The 23,596-nt window shown below is 36.1% G+C and overlaps 1 protein-coding gene and 1 long non-coding RNA gene across 3 annotated transcripts; both read left to right on the forward strand.

Annotated features, from left to right (window-relative positions):
* The first annotated feature begins 10,242 nt into the window (after nt 1–10,242).
* Nucleotides 10,243–15,508, forward strand: LOC121246870. 2 transcript variants are annotated; one of them, XM_041145178.1, is made up of 3 exons: nt 10,243–10,588; nt 11,411–12,021; nt 14,515–15,508. In XM_041145178.1, exons 2-3 carry the CDS (start codon nt 11,467–11,469, stop codon nt 15,373–15,375), a joined length of 1,416 nt encoding a protein of 471 aa, XP_041001112.1. In that variant the 5' UTR covers nt 10,243–10,588; nt 11,411–11,466; the 3' UTR covers nt 15,376–15,508. The 2 variants fall into 2 exon arrangements, with proteins under 2 accessions (XP_041001112.1, XP_041001113.1); XM_041145179.1 differs by having other exon boundaries at nt 11,519–12,021.
* Nucleotides 12,767–14,306, forward strand: LOC121246871. The gene is made up of 2 exons (XR_005937177.1): nt 12,767–13,307; nt 13,512–14,306. It is a non-coding gene; the product is annotated as an uncharacterized LOC121246871 (long non-coding RNA).
* Nucleotides 15,509–23,596: the final 8,088 nt, after the last annotated feature.

Genomic DNA, 23,596 nt, shown 5'->3' on the forward strand with positions numbered 1-23,596 from the left:
TTTCTTATTTATTAACATTAGAGAAATGCTTCTCTTCCTGATGGAGATTTCGGACAGTATTTTTTTTAATTTAATAATTAAATAATTTTTTTTAATTATGTTGTAAATTTCTTAAAAAATATTAAAAACTGTATAAAAAATAAAAACACCGTCGGAATCCACCATCGATTCCAATGTGTGGCTATAGAGCCACCCTTAACATTAATATTCCTTCATGATTTCCAATCATTTTAGGTAGAAGTCTGTTTAAAACAGTTGGATGAAAAAGGTTAAGGTTGGTTTAGGTTTTTGGAGCATTGATAATTCTGTTAATATTAGTAATAAAATAATTTGTGTTGAAATATTTGAATAAAATTTAAAAAAGTGTGTATCATTGTGAGATATATTTGGATGTATAAATAGGATGATATGATTTTAGTTTTTAATGAAAATTAAAAAAGTTATGGGTCCTATTAATAATTAGTGTGTTTTTATAATGATTGATTAATTATTGATGAAATGAATATATTTTCCATTATAAATTATCAAATGAATTAATTATTCCCAAACATATTTAAATGGATAATTCCTAAAATTGGAAATTTTCCAAAATTTTCAATTATGAAGACACCATTCTAATTATCAACTATTAAATGAAAAATCTCTAGATTTTTTAATAAATACTCGTACCAATAATTAGAATGGTGGATTAAATTGTTAAATAATTCATTATTTTATACTTATATTTTGGAAATTCGAATTTTTTATCTAAAGTATATTAATTTTCATAAACCACTTTATAATAAACAATGGTAATTAATTAGTTATATTAGGTGGAATAACTCTTATGAATCGACTCGAAAATGACATAATTCTCAACCTGATCAATTTACTTTTGTGTCTAACGGATCATGATCAAATTAAGCTTGATTCTATCCCATCTACTTCATGTTCATGTGTTGGCTCGTGTAAAAAATTGATATCCTTAAATTTTAGATGGTGCAAGGGGGCAAAAATATCAAGCCTCTTTTGAATGAGAACGATGTCGTTTTGTTTTGTCTTCTAGATCAAAATGTATTGTTTCTAACTAGAGCTGAGTAAAAATCTAAAAATCCAACTTTGTTCTAGCTCTGCTCCGACTTTGATAAATTAGAATCGGAGTTTTTTTAACCAAAAAATTCAGAGTCAGAGTCAAAGTTAAAGGTAGAGATGTACCGACTCAGACTCCACTCCAACACATTAAACCCTTGTGATGATCATTTGATGGTACAAAATACATGTTTTCACATACAAATATATAATATGTGATGAAAATAACACTTCAACGTGTTCTTAAACCATAATTAACATGACTTAATATATGCAAGAGATATGCTGAATGTCCATTTATTTTTTTAACAAAGACAACATGTTGTTGCTAACCTACTTGCTATCCAAGAAATTGCTTCTATTGAAGATAAGACTCAATATCACGTTTGTGCTGTTATTGAAGATAATGATCTTACAGAAGATCAGTCTCCTATTGACACTATTCAAACACCAAAATTATCAAAATTAGAGTACTTACCAAATGAAGCATCCTTTGCTATGGTAACTTCACACCCAACGGCTACAATGCTATCAATGCCTAAAGACCAACCCGAGCACTCAAATGGAATCTCCATCACAAGCAATGGCTAGCACTTGCCTTTGTAAATCGATTATGTATGTCTTAGCTCTAGCACTTACCATGTATTGATTACTCTCTAACAGTAATATACATCTTGTATAATTGTACCCTATTATATAAATACGTATAATAGACTGTCAGCACTCTCATGATCATTGAGAACTTTCATCAAACAATTTACTATCATTGTCTTTATGGTACCAAATCCCGTATGAGTGAAGAGAGTCTTCCTCCCATGACCACCATAGCTCTGAATGTGGGTGACTTTTTTACCTTATGTCTCAACAACAGCAACTACCCAATCTGGTGTGAGCAAATATTGGCATTGGCTAAGAGCCAAGACCTAGTGGAACATCTCCTAATTGAGACTACGGCACCCCCAGAGTTTGAAATCCCTATCGACATAGCCTTTGGTTCTAGTAAATCATAATCCACCATAGCTTTTCTCTAGTAGCACAAATCTGGCCAATTGTTATGGGGGTGGAGTATTTGCACTCTCTCAGAATAGGCCCTTGGTCTCCTCGTTGGCTTAGACTTAGCCCACCAAGTTTGGGCTACACTCAAGGCAGCGTACGCACACGAATCTAGGAGCGAGAGTCTCATCTAACCCAACAACTGACTTACCTAAGGAAGGAACCCACAACTCCACTTGCAGATCACTTACGAATGTTCAACAAATTGTGCGATAGCTTGGCTTCAATCCGACGCCCCATGCAAGATAAGATGAATGTGTTTTAGTTGTTGATTAGCCTTGGTGCCAAATACAAACCCTTCACCATGTCGATGCTCAAGCCTCCAATGCTGTCATACGTCGAGCTCATTCCTCTTCTCCATGGGTTTGAAACTCGAACCTCCTTCCATGATTCTATTTCTAACTCTTCATTTGAATTCTATGGACAGTGGAACAATGCCATGGCCTCCACAGATCACGTAGTGGCAACCATTCACAATAGTGACCTTTCTCCTCTCAAGGTCGAGGGTTTCACCCTGCGAGTCACTCGGCTAGAGAAAATAACACAGGGCCCTCTTCCACTCCTCATGAGCCCATTGACAAGTCCAACCCAAATAAAGCCTATGATCTCCTCCCCCCCCCCCCCCCCCCCCCCCCCCCCCCCCCCCCCCCCCCCCCCCCGCCGATGGAGATAAATGTCAAATATGTGGCAAAAAGGGCCACATTGCCCTTAAGTCCTGGAAGAGATTTAATCACTCTTACCAACCTAATGATATTCCTCAAGTATTAGCTGCTTGGACACTAAAAGTTTTTTCTCATGATAACAAATTGATTACAGACTCTTGAGCATATGCCCATATGACAGGTAATCTAGGTATACTAAAAAATCTTCGTCGCTATTTTGGTACTGACGTTATAATTATAGGCGACGGTTGCTCTCATGCTATTGCACATGTTGGTGACACGTATATAAATAATGGTACTATTAGAATTAAATTGTGCTATGTGCTTTTAATACTGGCCCTAGCAAAAAACCTTTTATCTATTGAGCAACCTTTTAATGATTATTCCTATAATTATGAATTTTATGATGTTGGTTTTGTTGTTAAAGAATGGGAGACCCACCGTATCCTGATGACCGAACAACGAAATGGTTATTTTTACACCTTATCATCCCCTTACGAAGCTCACTTTTCCATTCGTTTCCGGACTATCTCTGAAGAAGTGTGGCACCAACATTTGGGACATCCTTAGTCATCTACTCTCCAAGTTCTCAAATCCAAAAGACTTATTCAAATTACTAGTTTCGATAAAACTCATTCTATTTGTGAAATATGTAAATTAGGCAAACTGAGTAAACTTTCTTTTTTACTCTCTTCTAGTTTAACTCATGTTGTCTTTGATAATGTTTATTTTGACTGGTGTTCTGTCCCTGTTATTTTTGTTGGGAAATCTCATTACTATGCATGCTTGGTTGATGCATTTTCTAAATACATGTAGTTTATTCCCTCCGAGGAAAATATGATTTTTCTCTGCCTTTTTACTTTTTGAAAAATATATTGAACCTCAATTCAATAAAAAAAATAAAAACATTTCCAAATTAATGAGGGTGGTGAATTTGCCAACACTCAGTTTGCTTCTTATTTATAACAATAATGTATTATTCACCAATTCTCCTATCCCCATGCTCCTTAACAGAATGACACTGTCGAATGCCATCATTGTACCATCCGTGAACTTGGTATAACGATACTTTTCCACGGTGGTGTTCTGAAACGTTTTTGGGTTGAAGCATTTGCTCCAGCTACCATTTTAATTAATCGGTTTTCCACTACCACTTTTGATTTGCAATCACCTTTTTTCAAACTTTATAGGACTTATATTGACTATCGTTCCTTGTGTGTGTTTGGCTCCAAATGCTATTCCTACACTTGAAACATCAAACAAAACAAATTTGATCCTAAAATCTTACCGTGTGCCTTTTTGGGCTACAATGATAAGCATCGTGGGTATAAAGTGCTATCACCCTCCGACTTGTCGCACTTACATTTCTCATCATGTTGTCTTTGATGAACATACATTCTCTTATAAATAACCTACGAACCTTCAACTGCCACCACCCTCTGAGCCGACTCTTTCCATTTTTGACATTTGGGTTACCCCCTTAGCTCAACCTGCACCCACTGTTATCTCCCCTCTAGTCACTGATTTACCCCTCCCGTTGCCTAATCTCTCCTCTCCCACCCCTGTCCATGATCCTCACTCCACTACCTCACCTCACTCAGATATCCCAAAACCTCCTACCACACCATCTGCTTTTCCTCCCACACCTCCTTCTGGGTCCCACTGAACACATGATGATTACCCGCTCCAAAGTCAAAATACACAAACTCAATCCAAAATATGCCAACGTTCATGATCTCACTATCAAAGCCAAAAAGCCAAAAATCGTCCACTTTACGCTTAATCACCCTGCTTGGTCTCAAGCCATGCTTGATGAGTTACAAGCCTTGTATGACAACAATACGTAGACTTTTGTTCCCTATGACCCCTCCATGTCTGTCATTGGTTGCAAATGGGTTTTTAAAACCAAATTGAATGCAAATATCAACCTTGATCGTTTGAAAGCTCGTTTAGTTGCTAAAATCTTCCACTAAATAAATGGTATTAACTACCATGAAAACTTTTCTTATCACCATCCAGATTGTTATCACTCTTGCCCTGATCAACCGATAGGACATACTGTTGGACGTCAATAATGCCTTCCTCTATGGTGATCTCCACGAATCCATCTACATGGAACAACCTCCAAGTTTTATCGACCCAACTCACTCTTCTCATGTTTGTAAGTTAAATAAAACTCTCTATGGTTTAGAACAAGTGCCACGTGTATAGTTTGATAAGTTCAATAGGTTTCTTCTTATAGCCTTATTTGTAGCACTATTGATTCCTCTCTATTTATTTATTATTCATCTCGTGGTTGTCTTATATTACGAATGTATGTTAATGATATTTTACTCACTGGTTCCTTTACTGATTTTCTTAACGAGTTTATTTCGACTATTCGAAGTCAATTTTCTATGAAAGATCTTGGCCCTCTTCACTATTTTCTGGGTATTCAAATCACCCTCGATATTTCAAAATGTGCTCAAATGACTGACTGTAAACCCATGGGTACTCACATGATAACCAAGACCAAAGGCCTTATCTCTACAAACCATTTTCTTGACCAAGCCGATTATCGTAGTATTGTGGGTGCCTTTTAATACCTTACTCTTATCCATCCTAATTTTTTCTATAGTATTAACTTTGTTTCTCAATTTATGCACTCTCATATAGAAGCCCATTTTAAAATGGTCAAACACAGTTTTAGATATTTAAAAGGTACTGTGGAACTTGGTCTTCATTTTAGCTCCAAATCTACACTTGATCTTTATACATTTTCTGATGCAGATTGGGCAGTGTGCCCTCTCACATGGGGTCCCACCATCAAATACTGTGCATTTCTCGATAGCAACTGTATTTTCTAGTATGCCAAAAAGCAACACACTATCTCCTGCTCAAGTTTTGAAGCTTAATACAGAGCAATGGCTCAAACTACTATTGAGATCACTTGGATCTCATTTCTCCTTTGTGACATGGGCGTCAAGTTATCAACTTCCCCACTATTATTTTGTGATAATCTCAGCGCTTTTTACATGACAGTTAACCTTGTTTTTCATGTCTACAGCGAACATATCGTGATTGATTACCACTACGTCCATGAATGTGTAACTCTTGGTCTACTTCATACCCGTCATGTCCCATCATCTATGCAACTTGTTGATCTTCTTACCAAACCACTTGACCGTCTTATACGTTTTGATTCGCACCAAACTTGTTCTCGTAACTTGGCATAGTTTTTGGGGGTGTATTGACAGTATTCAAACACCAATGGCAAAATTATCAAAATTGGAACACTAACCAAATGAAGCATCATCTACTATGGTAACTTCACACCCAACTGCTATAGCACTATCAATGCTTGAAGACCAACCTGAGTACTCAAATGGAATCTCCCTCACAAGCAAAGACTAGTACTGTCTTTGTAAACCGATTGTGTATGTCTTAGCTCTAGCACTTACCATGTATAGATTACTCTCTCTAACAGTAATATACACATTGTATAATTGTACCCTATTATATAAATACGAATAATAGACTCTCGGCACTGTCACGATCACTGAGAACTTTCATCAAACAACTTACCTTCCTTATCTTCTCTCCCTCAACTAAGTGATTACATGTAGTTATCATCATATGTATATACTTATTCTTACCTGTAGAAATCCAAATTCATATGTAACATAATAAAGTTGTGTTAAGTCACTATAAATATAAGGATAGACTTACGAGTAGATCATCTTGGTCACCCTTTCCTTTCCAAACTTTCATGATATCAATAGCCATTGGCCTATGCCTTTAAACCTTTCTCCGCGTGATTTCCCACTCCTTTCTTCTCACCCCACCACTTCCTTTCCCAACTTCACCCAAGTCATTCTTGTCAAACTCGATTGCACCAACTACCTCATGTGATTGTAGCTGTAGGCTAACCAAATGAGGATGTTGGTCTCATCTCCGTTATCATAAGTGGTTTACACCTTTGTTATTCTCCCTATATCACTTCATTCTCTTTGGCTACTTGAGACCACCCTCTTTCTTTTGATGATGTTCAAGATGAACTATTAAGAATGCGTTTGAATGTTGATCTGAATTGAGTTGAGTTGAATTGAGTTCTTTATGAATAGTAGTGAGTTGAGTAGGTGGAGTGAGTTATGTGGGGCCCATCTAAAATGAGTTTAGATGTGTTTATATGTTAAGATGAGTTTAGTACTATTTATGAAAAATTGAAAAAGGTTGTGGATCTCACGTATAAAGATGTGTTGAGTTGAAAAAGGTTGTGAGTCACATGTGTAAGGAGGTTTTGAGTTGAGATGAGTTTAGTAATTTGAGAGTTGAGTATTTGGATGTTAGACTTAGCTTAAAATTAGATTGAACTGAGTTGATCTCAGCTAAGTCTTGCAACCAAATGGGACCTAAATCACGAGACTCTTCTAAAAGAGCAACAAATTGTCATTTTGGATGCTTATTCTTATGCTCTCTATACTCGAAAACTAGGCAATCAACACTTTCCTTCAAAGTAAGCTAGCTTAATTAAGTTGTCATTTGGGTTGATGTTTGAGAGCTTAAACATCAACCCAAATCCCATCTACTTCAACCCATTTCAAGTCACCTTCATCAGGTAATTTTTCTGGTGGTCTCCTTCCAACCCCCAAATCACAATCTCCTCAATTGCAGTCTACATACTTCTCAATGACATAGGCAGGGAGGCAAATTTCACCAGTCATAGTGCATAGAAGTTGATGATATTGTAGTATGGCAGCACTGTGTGCCTAATATTATTAAGCAAGTAGTATTTCTCGAAGCTTGATTTGTATTGACGTTTTTCTATATTAATGATGGATGTTTCAGTAATATCAATAAAATGAATGAGATTCATCAAACAAATTACGGTGGTGCGATGCCACTCACAAATATTAATCTAGATCACATACTACTCTCACAGACATTCAATTATTTAACATATTCATTCCCTCCAAAGATCTCTTTGCATGGTAAGTAGAAAACAATTCATTGGAGCACAAACTTCAATGCACAACCAAATCAAATGGGTCCTTCTTTCAATAACTCTTGAAAAAAGTCTTAAGATCAGTCACTGTTTGGCTGCATCCCATCACACACCTTACGTGTCGATTAGGGCATTGTGTTTCCCTCTCTCATACTCAATTCACAACAAATGAAATTCTTTTCTTCCTTCCCCTCCCCCCCCCCCCCCCCCGCGGGCGTTGTCCCCCACCTTCTTTTGTTCCTCCCTCCACTCAAAGCCGTCGTGTAATTGTCACTGCCCAACCCACGTGAAACTGAAATTGCCCTACCAAGCTCTTTCGCGCATCTCATACATCGTAGCCACTGCTCAACCCCTTAGTTCTTCGTACTAGCAGCTGCCTTTACGTTCAGGAAGCAACCTAAGCCACCTCGATGTGCACCCAACACCACCGTCACCAAGTCATCGAAAACCATTACTAGTGACCCTCTGTTTTAAGCCCTCGAAAACAGAGCAATTTTTTTTTTCTCTCTTTTCCTCTCTGCACCTCCGCCGCCAACGACGCAAGTTGCCAGCCACTTGCCACCGTTCATCGTGTCTCAACAGTGAGATGCTTCCCCGCAGACTTGCACCGACCACCATCACTGTAACTCCTAATCTCCATCGTACCAACGATCGAAAATTTATAGAGGGAGTGTTCTGTGTTTCTCTACCAAAACAGAGAAAAATACTCACGTTGCCACCAGTTGATTCAGCTCTAGACCCACGACGAAGCAGTCGTGAATCACCAGTGTAACCAAAAGACGCAAACAGTACACCCTAGGCTCAACGTTTCTCCTCACAGTAAACTCTCACTGATCGTGTTCCCCAGTTTCTCTACCTCTCACGTCTTTTTTTCTCTCGTCACTCTCTCTTTATCTCAATGTTTTTCCACATCGCCTGACCACTTACGACCGCCGCCCAGCCCTTGGCTCCTCCACACGCCTCCCTCTCACTTGGTAAGTTTTGGAGTTCTCCTCAGGTCGCACGGTTTTCTTCTCCCGTAAGCCCACTTTCTCCTCTTATGATTTTCGTTTTCAATCTAGTTTTCCCTCCCCACTTTAGGATGGGTGACGCGGGTGGTGGAGGTGGGGGCGGCATGGGGGAGGAACAAAAGAAGATGGGCGGGCGACGGGGAGGGAAGAGAGCTAGGTGGCGGCGGTGCAGACGGAGGAATGTCACTCGGTGTCGCTAAACAGAGAGACGGCATCGCTGGTGGCGATGGGCAAAGGAAGGACACGACGCAGGTGAGGGAGGAGTTTTTTCACACGGGGCAAATTCGAATCGGTGAAGAAAACAAAACCGTAAAACTAGAAAAATGCACATTTTGCATTAAAAAAATAATAATAATAACAGCAACCACGTAGGGTGTGCAATGTGTGTACTGCTATAGTGGCTGCTCCCTAGAAGAACTCATAACTCTTTACATCCTTCATTTTATTATTCTTAACTGAATAATGTCGCAATTGCTACAAGTTGAAAAATTATTCTCATCATCTTCACACCACATGCCACACATAGTTTTTTAATTTTTTTCTTTTGCCAAATGTGCGGTATGGATAATGAGTAGAAGAACTCAATTAATTTAACAAAATAAAATAAAAAATTATTATAAAACAATTATTAAAAAAATAAAAAATGAAAGAAGTGTGGTATGTGGTGATTATGAGAAGTAAAACTCACTACAAGTTTATTATATAGGTTTTATAAAAGGGTCATGATGCGCGCTCATCATCCCACACTGCATACCGCACACTATACATAATTTAATTTTTTAATTTTTAACTTTTTTAAATTTTATTTCTAATAAATTAATTGAGTTGTTCCACTTATCATCCGTACACCACATACTTGTTTTGAGAAAAAAAAAAATTAAAAGGAGTTTGGTGTGTGGGATGTTAAGTAGAGTTCTTCTTTATAAAATGATACATGATCAGTCTAATCTATTATCTTTTTAATTATTATTTTATTGAAAAACTATTTATTAATTTTTTTGCATTAGAAGAATTCATCATCCTTTGATAACCGATATTTATTACATCAGTGATTTACTACCAATTACATGAAATTTATACCTTTCTAGTAAAACTTGTTGTAAGGTCATCATTTTCTTTCTTAATATACTAGTTAATATATTTAATTTTGAATATTTTTGGCTTAAATGCTTGAATTAAAAAAATAATTAAAATTATTCGTGGATAAATGTAATTTAAAATAAAAAGTTAAGAGTGCGATTTTTTTAAAGTAAATTTATTCGTAATTTTTTTTTTCTAAAAAATAGCTTCATATAAATAAAGGTTTTAGCGTTGTGGTTGGTTTTCTTTGTCCGTATTCAACTGTCAAATAAAAAAAAAAAAAAAAAAAAAAAAAGGGATTAAAAACTTAAAATCTTATAATAAATACGGAATGGACGGAGCGAAGAAATTACTCTATAATCCATTACAAGCCTTCCAGATAAATCCATCCATACGACAGGACCTTCCAAGGCCCAAACACAAACAGCGACGTAGATAGTATCGTTGGTCGCCGGTCATACATCATCATCGACCTTAGACTCAGATCCAATTCAACAAAAAAAGCTAAGCTTGAACAGCCCCAACCCCAAAAAAAAAAATTTCCCCGTGACCCTTGAACAGTGTTCCGGGACCTGGTAGAATCTGTCTGATGGGCTTGTGGGATCAGTGTATGATTTAATGAACTCCGTTGTGTGTTGCTTTGGTGTTCTGATTTCACATACTATTGGAGGCGCTAGAGTCTAAATCCATGTCTGGGAATTTAGCTGCACTTGTGGTTCGTGCGTTCGCAGGTAAGGTGTTTGATAAACGTAGTGTTAGCAACATTTAATGCATGAGACTGTGTTTATCTTTGAATATTTTTGTTGATTCTGTCTGTGAAATGAGGTATGGTTCAGCTGAATTGAACTTTCTGAGCATCTCTATTATTTTGTGGCTTGAAGTGTATTAGCGAATTTCAATTCGAGTGTGCCAATTATTATGTGATATGCTGTGGTCGCTGATTTTTGTTTGATTTTTGAACTTTAGATCCTTTGGTTTCATTTTATGCGAAAGGTATGAATATCTGGCTGCGTACTACTTGCTTTACTGGCAGAGAGGCAACTATCTTCTGATTAATTGGCCTTTACATAACCAGGAATCGCTTTAGTTACTGTGAATTGGTTCATCCTTTGACATTAGTTCGTCAAGTGAAAAGGGAGGGGGGGGGGGGGGGGGGGGGGGGGGGGGGGGGGGGGGGGGGGGGGGGGGGAGAGAGAGAGAGAGAGAGAGAGAACGTTGTGGGTGTAAAATTATGGGATACATGAAGTGGGGATCGATTTTTATTCAGATTTATAAATTGGACCATTAGTAATAAACTGTTGTGTTTATAACGTTGTTATTATCGCACAAGAACTTATCCAAAAATAAGAGAATTGCGTATGAACTGTTTCCAAGCGAATTTACTCTAATTTTAATGTGGATTCCTTTGTAATCGATTTATTTATCACATTCTTGCTTTTGATTTTTTTTTTTCTTGCACTTTCAAGAAAGAAATAGAATTTTTACGCCGCCAAAAAGACATAGATCAGCAAGGTTTTGACTCATGTTTGGTCGGACTTATTGTATCTCCGTAGGTTGCAATATCTTAATTGCAGCATCATCTTGGAGATAAATAAAAAAGAAAGAGAAAATGAGGATCAAGAACAAATACGGGAAACCAACCACTTTCCGTTGCAATGCAGGGGGCAGATGTTCAACGTCTGCTGTGATATGGAGCTTGGTGGGATGTCTTCTTATGCTTCATCTATACTCCCTTGCTCGCCACAAGGATGAAGTGGGTGGAGAGATCCAATTGCACATGAGCCAGCACCCACAATTCCGTGAACTTGTAGAGGTCGAAGAAGAAAATATTCACATTCCCCCACCAAAGGGAAAGAGATCTCCACGTGCAGCAAAAAGAAGGCCTAAGCGGCCAACCACACTAATCGATGAATTTCTCGACGAGAATTCACAACTTAGAAATATATTCTTTCCTGATCAGAAAACTGCCATAGATCCAATAAGGGATGCTGGGAATGATAGCTTTTACTATTATCCGGGGAGACTCTGGTTGGACACTGATGGAAACCCCATTCAAGCCCATGGAGGAGGTGTTCTATACGATCAAAGATCAAGGACATACTATTGGTATGGAGAATATAAAGATGGTCCCACTTACCATGCACACAAAAAAGCTGCAGCACGGGTAAGTAACTCAAAAGCTCTTATTAGCCTTTTCTATCTGCCTTGATCTCTTTCTTGCGGCCTGTGTTCTTATACCTCCTTCTGTCATTAAGCTTAGTTCTCTGTATCACATCCTGTTTTTGTGTTCTATAAATACTGAAAGTAAATAATAAAGAATTTTTTTCTTCTGCTTAATATTTTTAGAAGTGAAGAGAAAACTTTTTTTAGCAGAGAGCGAATCACATGCTAGAATGAACACCTAGTACAAACTTTTCACCTGAATCAGTAGACTTGTTGGAAATACAATTAGGTCTCCAGTTGCTCAGGATTTTTTACTGCCGAACCAAAGGAAAATGAAAATACATAATAATCAGGAACAGAAACAGAGAGAAAAAAATCTTTATAGAAATGTGACTCATAATAAAGTAAAAAAATCCAATGATGGGTTCAATTCGAAATTCATGTGACAACACTGACTCTAGAAGTTTGGTTTATGGATGATAAGATCTTAGGTCTAAATTTGCTTCCAACTCTTTAAGAGGGAAAGGTGGGTTAAATATTTCTAGGGAATGTAGTATGTCTTACAACTGGTACTGGAAAAGACCTCAACTGTTCTGTTTCTTTATTGCTGAATGTGGCACCTTTAATATCCTTTAAAATAAATAAAAATCTCAAGTCTAGCCTATTGCATTTGGGCATATTTGATAGATTATGTATTAGATGATGGAGATTTAGTCTAGCCTATTGCATTTGGGCATATTTATAGATTACGTATTAGATGATGGAGATTTAGATTGAGACCCTTCTATTTAATACAAACTTGTTGTGTTTATCGGTGATTAAAGTTTGAATCTGCAATTGACTCTTTCTTGTCAACATATTTATCTATAATATTCTTAGCCTGGCACACACCCCCTCCAAGTATATTTTTGTTTATCTCTATCTACAATTGACTCTTTCCTGTCAACATATTTATCTATAATATTTTTAGCCTGGCACACACCTCCTTCGATTATATTTTTGTTAATCTCAATCTCCAACTTAAGTGGCTTATTGTGGCCATGAACCTGGGCATACAAATCTGTGAAACTTCCCTTAAATAGATAAAGAAACACCCCAACTGAATGATAGTCTCTAGCATGATTGTGGATGCTAGTTTTCTCTATTTTCCTGCTCTTTCCCATATCATCTGAACATGAAAGTACAACCATACGTTATCTTGTGCAAAGTTTTGCTCTTTTATCATTCTGGTCTTGGTTGAAGGCAATATTTTGTTTTTTGTTTTTGGCAAAGCTCGATTTTGAGATTGTACTTGTAATTTGGGACTACTTGTGATTAGAAGTATTAGGGTCATGGTTAACATTAGCTTCACGTAGGGGGCTGTAATGATCTAGGGAAAGTGTTAGCCATAGTTTGTTATAACTCCAAAAAGACTTACTTATCAAAAAAAAAAAAAAAAAAAACTCCAAAAAGACTTGTCAATTTGAAACTTCTCTAGTATCGCTTATAAAGTTTACCTATCAAGTAGCCAATGTAGGACTTGGCACCGATTACTATCTTTATAACCTACCCACTGTATGTGATTTATTCATATTTCCAGTGTGGGCCTGGAGTGTTACATACTCCTCTTATAGCATCGATGACTATCTTTATAACCTACGCACTCTGTGATTATCCGTATATCCAATGTGCTGGAGAGTTACAAATTCCTCCCCTTTAGACTCCTGGCATCCTCATCAAGGCCATGTCATGCAGTACTTCATTATTATATGGCTGGCTGTACTAGGTGGCTCTGATATCATATGTAACAATCTAGGGAAAACAATAGCCACATCTGCACTGTACGCCATTAAGACTAGATAGTTTGAAGTGTCTCCAATATCACTTATAAAGCCCAGTTTCACCTAATAGGTTACTAATTTGGGAGTTAACACCCATAACTATCTTTATGTGATGGCCATTGCTTGTCACAAAAATAAAATGCCGATTTGACGGTGATGAGTGGGGATGGGATCATCTATAGAAGGATGCATATTGTCTTATAGAGAAGGAGGATCTGAAAACTGTAGCATTTGGGTTGCAATGGAAATTCGTGGAGCAATTAACTTATCATGTTGTTGGAACTGAAAAAGTGGTTTGTAGCATGCAAATGTTGCTTAAACACCTACGCCTTGTACTACATGATGGTAATTATCAAATTTCAAAAGTAGAGACACTAATAAATAAGGTTTATGAAAATCATAATGATTGTAATGACATCACTCGCTTCAATGAGAGTATGTATATTAACATTAGATATCATGGGGTGAAAAAAAAAAAAAAAAAAAAACAGAATATTGTGGCTGAAAATGAGGAATTTGCAAAAATAATTTCCCATTTGTTAACGGATTATAAATAGATAATCGTCCCTGTCAGAAGCGAACACTCATATTCTGGTTGCACGCATTCACATGATTGCAGATATATCACTTCTCTAGCACTAATAATTAACTGCGAGTACTTTTTAATGGTTCAGGTTGACATCATAGGAGTTGGCTGCTATTCTTCCAAGGACTTGTGGACTTGGAAAAATGAGGGTATAGTCCTGGCAGCAGAAGAAACAAATGAAAGCCATGATCTCCACAAATCCAACGTTCTTGAGAGGCCAAAAGTGATTTACAATGAGAAGACAGGGAAGTATGCTATGTGGATGCATATAGATGATGCCAATTATACAAAAGCTTCCGTGGGCGTTGCCGTGAGTGATTACCCAGATGGTCCTTTTACTTATCTCCATAGCAAAAGGCCTCATGGATTTGAGAGCAGGGACATGACAATCTTCAAAGATGATGATGGTGTAGCATATCTGATATACTCCTCTGATGATAATAGTGAACTTCATATAGGACCGCTTACTGAAGATTATCTTGATGTGTCTGATGATGTCATGAGAAGAATTCTTGTGGGACAACATCGTGAAGCCCCGGCTTTATTCAAGCACCAGGGGACTTATTACATGATCACATCGGGTTGCACTGGATGGGCCCCAAATGAGGCGCTGGCTCATGCAGCTGAGTCAATCATGGGGCCATGGGAGACAATGGGCAACCCATGCGTTGGAGGGAGCAAAATATTCAAGCTTACAACGTTTTTTGCACAAAGCACATATGTGATTCCTCTTCCAGGGTTTCCGGGTTCGTACATTTTCATGGCAGATCGGTGGAATCCAGCTGACTTGAGGGACTCAAGATATGTGTGGTTGCCTTTGATAGTTGGTGGACCAGTTGATCGCCCACTTGACTATAATTTTGGATTCCCATTGTGGTCAAGAGTGTCCATATATTGGCATAGAAAGTGGAGACTTCCTCTGGGGTGGAGTAGTACTAGTGGGTTTTAAGTGACATATTGGTTTTGTTTTTTTTGAAAAAAAAAAAATTTAAATGGTATGTATGTATATCATATAATTTGATGGCTCCGGGGTCATTCTTTCACTGGTTTTCATTATCATTACCGGGATTTGCTTATTTCTAGCCATGAGTTCATGAGTTTCAAACCCTCCTAGTGAAGGAAGTTAGTACCGTACACGTACCATACATATCCCTTTGCCCTGGTAATGTTAAAATCTTAGCTTCCAAGTAGGGTAGATTTTTCCCGTGTGGACTATGGCCATTTTGAAATCTTGCTGAAAATTAGTCCAATAATTAAGGAAAATTATTAAATTGTTTGGGAATACAGATAACCTGGTAACATATGTTATCGTGGGATGATAAGGTGAGAGTAAATATAACATTTCCATTTTTCAAAGCTAGTTTATAATCATCAGCAAGTGAAGCATCAATTCATCCCTCTTTCTAAGGTTATTCCTATTTTCCTGTAAATAAGCCTCAACTGACGGATCGGATGGGTCCGTCATTACCTGATCCTGAATCGATATACACACATGCGCATGCAACCCAGTTTGGATGTTGGGATGTATCCAGATCAATTCAATTCAATCTAATTTTGAGTTGAATCTAATATTCAAATACTTAACTCTCAAATTAAGGCTGTGTTTGGCAAGTGAGAGTACTTGAGGTACTCTCACTACTATTCTTTACTTTATTATTACTTTTTACCTACTTTTCTACTATTCATTACTTTTCACCTACTTTTTAATATTTTATTATTACATTTTCATTACTTTTTACTACTATTCATAAACATTCTCAACACTTCTCAGGTATTCTCACTATCCAAACGTAGCCTTAATATCACTCAACTCAAAACCTCTTTATACATAAGACTCGCAACTTTTTCAACTCAATACTTAACATGCGGGACCTATAAGCTTTTTCAACTTTCCATAAATAAATCTAAACTCATCTTAACATTCAAACACATCTAAACTCATCTTAAGTAGGCCTCACAAAACTAATTTCACCATCTCAACTCATTACTATTTATAAAGAACTCAACTCATCTCAACTCAGCTTAACATCCAAATGGGACCTCAAGTCCGGGCAGTACTCACCGGTAGTACTTTCTCAGCCTCATTCTAATACTTGTAATTTCAATGACCATACACCACCACCATTCCTCCTAATTTGCATGTGAACAAACAAAGATCGATTGATCATATATATGAAAGAGCCTAGCTATATAATATGAACATGCAGTGAATTAAAAAGAGGTTTTAGATTGAACCACTACAACATAATTGGTTTCTTGAGACGACAATTTTTATCCCAAAAAATTGGGATTTCGTCCCAAAATACTTCTTGGGACAAAAAGCAAGAGTCCCAAGGTCGTTCCAATAAGAGTGTACCAAAAGGTATTTTAGGACGAAAATATCAATTTCGTCTCAAAAAATATCTTTTTAGATGAAATTGAGCAAAACCATTTGATCACGTTCGAACGGAATAATTTTTTCGGGACGCTTGAATTTCGTCCCAGAATCACGTTCGAACGGTACAAAATCGACATTCGAATGTATTTTATGTTCAAACACATCCTTCGTGAGTGGTCGATCGATACCAGTCTGTTCGACCAATAGACATGAGAAAACGTTTAAACAAACAATTTAATGGTCAAAAAGTAAAATATATTTGAACGGATTAAGTAAGACATTCGAACAGACCATGATGGGATCGAACAAATTCATATTGGTAGATGTTCGAACGTTTAGTTCACGTTCGATGATTCATTCGAACGGTTTCACGAATTGTTCGAACGTTTAATTCCAATTACATTCAAATGGTTTTTTCTCGTTCGAACAGTTTATTTTATTTTACCCAATAATTAAAAACTAAATAGACACACATAATATTTAAACAAATACATTACAATTTGTTTAATACACATAAAACTAGTCTAATAAATGCGAACTAAATAAATAAAACAATAGTAGTACTAGCGTTCTTCGTGCAAAAATAGATCCCAAAATTTGAACATATAATGTAAATCAGTTACTTGGAGGCCTGAACTATTGCATAAACATATGCATTTAAAGTTGCACATCTCTCCTAAATTCTTCTTCTTGTTGTTATTGCTGTTTCATGTGCATCTCCATGTTTACTTATTTCGTCAATTGAGTTTTTAACTCATGCTGCCTTGTAGTCAATTCTTCGATATTAAAATTCACCCTGTCTAATGCTATGGAGGAGTTATAGGCAAAACTGGACGATGAGAAAAGGCTAGAAGGCTTTATAAAGTGACTCAAACTCCTCAAATATCCTGAAATTTTATCCAGAACTTGTGTAAAAATTTCAATATCACTTGTTGAGGAATTTTGATCTAACGCAGATTCAACGCGTAGAGCAACCATTTTATCCTACATACAAGAAAAAGAATTAATATCGTCACAAATATTCAAATATGTTTAATTAAAACAGATTATAATACTTACATAATTTTTACGAGTATCGGGATGAGTCCACTCTCCAAAACTATCAGTATGTGATACAACATATAATTTTTTCATATCATAATTGGTATATGACTCTTGCTACAAGAGACATTTGTTGAGATATAAAATCATTAAAATGCCTCCAAATAACAAATTATGTACAATAAATAAAATAAAATAGCATTACCAATTTCTTAGAGATGCAATGGAAATATCTTGAGGCTTCATGATGGCAAATCTTTAATTTCGATCTATTTATTTTGTTTATAGAATTTCGCTCCTACGTCGAAATTGTAAATATTAGGAAGCGAAAAGTATAAATAAGACACATAAAAATTTACCTTATATGATGGATCCTTAAACATGTCATAAAATTTTTTCCAATCAAAAGGTTTGACATTCTGGAAAGGATGCTGACTTGCATATTCCTCGTTCACGAACTTATTGTAATGTTCATGACACCTCACTTTATATTTGCTGAATGCATTACACATAAGCTCATCGACAGTCTTACACTCATCTCTCCGACCAAAATTTAATTCGAAGTAATCATTGAAAAAATATATATATAAATATATTATCACCAAGAGTATTCTAAATCTTGCATATATGTATTAAATGATATTAATATAAATTAATTATTTAAACATTACCAAACAAAACTTCTTGATAAATTCTTTCACATCTTTAGTAACTTTTTGCCATGAATTCATAGTCAAAGGTGCATAAGTTTATGTAAGAGCACATACATGTGATACAAGCCAAGCTGCTTGTTGTCATTCGCCTCCGTGGAGACAAATGATGGTTAATCTTAGGCTTCGTTTGGATGCATAGAGCAGCTGAGTTCATTTCACTTTTAGGCTACTTTCTTCATCCAAACACATGTGGGTCGTAAAGTGAGAGCAGTTCAAGTTTGAACCCATTGGTTGGGCTCCACAACTTACAAACCACTTTCACCTAAACCTATGAGCCGAGTTTCATCCGTAAACTCATTTATGAAAAAATAACAACTTCAAAGAGTACGGAATTATGAATAGTAAATACTATTACGAAAATTTAAAAAAAAAAAAAAACCCGATGGCATCCAAACTTATTTCCATTTTGCATGTTTTCATTGGTGCGCCTAACTACAGTGCCAAATCTTTTCATTTTTTTTCCTTTGTTGCATTTGGCGCTAGATGAGGAAATCATTTCCGTTTTTACTGTAAGGTGAACAGTATAAAATAATGGTGGGACCCATTTTTTTTTACAATTTCCCATAAATATATCTAAACTTATCTTAACATTCAAACACATTTTAAACTCATCTTAAGTAGACCCCACCAAACTCATTCAACAATCTCAACTCACTACTATTCATAAAAAACTGAACTCATCTCAACATCTAAACGTAACCTTAATCTTACACATTTTACGATATTCTAGTAGTGCCTCGACCTTGATGAAATTGTACTGTTAACTCTATAAAATATTTAGTTCGTTATAAAAATAAAGTAAATGATGGTTAGAAACGATTTAATATGTATGAATGACCTTAATTGAAACAAAATGATTATTAGACTTTTACCTTATTCTGTAGAGTCAATCTCTAGTGGTGAGTCAGACAGAGAGTTAGGAACATGTGGAGATGAGATGCGAACTTCATTCCTTTTCGGTGGCACAATTTCAAAATACTGATACATTCATTACATAAAAGATTTGTCATAATGTGTAATGTGAATACAAAACCGGTCAATCATCTGTATCAGTTTCATTTGTAGATTCGCCCTCATCATTTGTAGATACTTCAGATGATTCAACATTTTACTCAACTGTCGCATCAATAATTTCAGCCTCAATATATTTCCTATGTAATGGAATCATCTCATACTGGCTCAAATCCACAAACAAGTTAAAGACGGGTTGACTCATTTGATATGCTTTTTAAGTAGAGGGTTCATTTTTTTTCTTCATCTCGTCCCTCCGTCTCAGGGATATCATATATATTTCTTGAAGAAAGCTTTTGTACTTCTTGCCGTTGATTTCTTAATTTAGGATCATCTAAGTAAAATACTTGAAATGCTTGGGAAGCCAAAATAAAATGATTATATTCATACCTTTTTTTGATGTATTAATACTTAAAAAAAAATTCATTATCGCGTTTTGCCCTTCGAAGACTGCTTAAATCCCACCAATCACACTTAAACAGATATACCACAAACTCCTCCAAATATCTCATTCCAATTATTTTGACAATAACCTCATAGAAATCAATGTTTTCTCCATCATGACTTCCTTCGACTAAGACATCCCTATTTTGTGTTTTCCTATAGCGTTCTCGATCCATTGTGTGATACTTACTTCCTAGAAAATTCACTTCATTGTCTTGCTTGGTTAATATCAAAATTTCTTTTTGGCAAATCAAACCTCGTGTCAACTCCGTGGAAGTATTTGGAACAGAATGTATGCCACTCATTGTCAATATATGTTTCTGTAATTGATCCTTCTGGGCAGACCTTGTTACCCACTGTGCTTTTCAATTTTTCAAGGAATCGTTCAACGGTATACATCCATTTATATTGGACTGGTCTTGCAAGTCGAGCCTCATGTGGCAAATGAACGACTAGATGAATCATGACATCGAAAAATGACGGTGGGTAAATACTCTCTAGCTTACACAATTTTATAGCAATTTCTCATTCTATACGATCCAAAGTTTCTACATTCAATATCCTAGCACATAAATATTTAAAAAAATGTACTCAATTCAGTCAAAGTCATGTGTACATCTCTCATTAAGTACTAACAGATACCAACAGGCAAGATACATTATAAAAATATATAACAATCATTACTTTTTAATCCAATAATATTTTAGTCATTTGTTCGTATACATCTTGTTAGATTCAAGGTATAATTGTTAGGTAATTTAATCTTCATTAGCTACTCACAAATATAACTATTTCATTCTTTGACAATGTAAACCACCTAATCGGCATGTAGAAAGATGAACCATTTTGTTGCAAGTGCGTTTTCAGTCCTATTTCCGACTTCTTCAAATCATTCCGTGAGTTTAATGTATCATTCTTTTTGCATTTAATTGAGATCAATGTTCTTAACACGGACTCTCATATATTTTTTTCAATATACAAAACATCGAGACTATGCTACAAACAGATTGTCGACCAATACAGGACTTCCCAAAATATACTATTATTTGTCCAATTCAACTTATTTGCAGTTCGTTTTCTCTTCCGTTATATTTTACCAAATTCATTATAACTGACATCTATAAATTATGCAAGTACATTTTCACTAGAAAAATATGGTGGAGGGTTCCCCATTCAAGAGTGCCATCAAACATCCTCAAATTTCCACTCAATCTATGGTCACAAGTAAAAATCGACGATAACACATGAATCATAATTTCCTTTCATACGTAAGCTATTCAGATTTGGTATGTTTGTTACAAGTCGGACATGCCATTTTCCATTTAGTACTCTAATCTGACAAGTTTCCATAAGCGAAAAAATCATTTATTATCCATAATACAACAACATGCATTTTGAATGACTTGTTTATTGATGAATCAAATGTTAGGACCTCATTCTCCCACAAATATTTCAATTATGCAATTAATAGCTGTCAGTGTACATCTATATCATTTCTAGGTGATCTCGGACCTGGAATGAGTAAACTTATCATGAAATATGGATATTTTATATACTTCTACAATGGAAGATTATATGGCATAAGTACAACTGGTCAAGTACTAAGACTAGTACTTATGTTCCCAAATGGATTAAATCTATTAGTTGCCAACCCAAGTCGCACATTACGAGGTTTTTCAACAAATCATGGGTGTTCCAAATCAAATCTCTTCCAAACCTGGAAGTAAGTAGGATGTGACAAGACACAATCGTTTCTGACTCTAGATGATGAGTGCCAAGTTATAGAAAATGAGACACTCGTTCAATTGCTTATTCTCTCGTCAAAATAATAACAGTCATTCTTACATGCATGTATTATGTTGTAATCATATCCGAGTTCTCGTTTCAAATATTTTACTTCATAAAAATTGCGAAGTAAAATATTTTCTGTTGAAAGTGTCTCTTTAAACAATTCGAGTAACATATTGACAGCTTTAATAAATAATCGGTGCATGAATTTTATGTGAAGTAGTCTAACTGTAAATGAGAATTTACTGTGCTTTCTACATCCTGGATATAACTCATGTTGTGAATCATTTTACAAATGTACAAAAGTATTATGGCCCACATCATTTGAATTTGATGTGTCCATATCACCTTCATGGCTTCATCCATAAACAGTCCAGCACCAATGTCACTTAGCATTTGCTCTATATCCTCATCGTATTCATCACCAACAACTTCTGGCAATACATCTTCATCGATGTATTTTTCTTCATGTGGAGGCTCGAATGACATTGGATATGATTCGTTATGAAAGACCCAATCAGTATAAACCTGATCAATACTTTTGACAAACAGATGTTCTCTTATCAAGTCTATCTTATGAGAACATAAATTCTTGCATTGTTAGCATGGACATCTAATACGCTCGTCACTATAAATTGTACAGGATGGAAACTCCCATAATTTCTTAACACCTTTAGCATATACATTGTAATCCTCACCCAAACGATCTCTAACTCGCATCCAACTTTTATTCATGCCTAATAGCCTATTACAAACAGTCACGTTGGCATCGACAAGTAAGAATGTATCTAACATATTATGCAATTTCTTCCTTTTATTGGGTAGTTGGTCCTACCCCATTCAGGATTGAAAGATCATATTCTCAAGCCTATAAACTATTATCTATCACATCGAACAAAATTTTAGCAGCACCTCCCATAGTTCTCCAAATATGCTCGTTTAGTCGTCTGCACTGACAAGTAACACTTCGAGGCACCATCACCGAAACTACCTATTTAGAGAACAAGAAGGGATGACTCTACCAAAATCATAATGTCGAACATTAACAGATACAGTTGGATAGTTTGCGAGAATAATCTTACAATCTCAAATTGTTAACTTTGGACAATTCAAGAGTTATCAATAAATCATTTATCCGGATTGATAATTCTTGAACGAGTCTAAGGTTTTTCGATGAAACATCAGTCTTCAATGATCGTGGTTGGACACCAATCTTCGATCAGAATGACGAAGCATGGGATCTTGTGTCTTATATTACATCGTCTCTGAGTTCTATAAAGAGTTCGATGGTGCCAGCCTAGATGACGAAAAGACATATACGATCTTTGTAAAAGGAGTTTCAGTTATATTTTCAGCAGATAGACTCGTTGATTTTGTTGGTATTCCCAAACCACGCACTACATATCCGAACGTGGTGCCTAAAGATTCTCTAGCTTCGGGTGATGGGGAGACGGCTGAGGAAGAGAGATCAACTTATATAGATGAGCTCGATACCCTCGCTGATCATCAGGTGAGAGAGTTGGTTGTTGGTCCAGATGCTCCTCTATATGATGGGACTAAGAGTATGAAGCATAGTCCCATTTCAGGAATATTAATGTCCTTTAGATTTACACTACATATCATCTAATTTATAAATGCCAAATTAACTATCTACTTATCCATCCAATTGATCTCCACTAGGGCTGCACATTTAAATTGCACACCCAACTCCGACCTGACTTGAAACAAAACGGGTTAGAAATAGAACATTTCTTATTCATTTGTGATATGGGTTGGGCCAAGTAATTAATTACCCG

This window comes from Juglans microcarpa x Juglans regia, chromosome 1S (genome assembly GCF_004785595.1).
Source record: "Juglans microcarpa x Juglans regia isolate MS1-56 chromosome 1S, Jm3101_v1.0, whole genome shotgun sequence".
In the NCBI taxonomy this organism is placed as follows: domain Eukaryota; kingdom Viridiplantae; phylum Streptophyta; class Magnoliopsida; order Fagales; family Juglandaceae; genus Juglans; species Juglans microcarpa x Juglans regia.

Coding starts and splice junctions, on each gene's coding strand:
- LOC121246870 (XM_041145178.1), top strand. CDS start 11,467: ATGAGGATCAAGAACAAATACGGGAAACCAACCACTTTCCGTTGCAAT. Junction 12,022..14,514: donor ACAAAAAAGCTGCAGCACGG/GTAAGTAACTCA, acceptor TTAATGGTTCAG/GTTGACATCATAGGAGTTGG.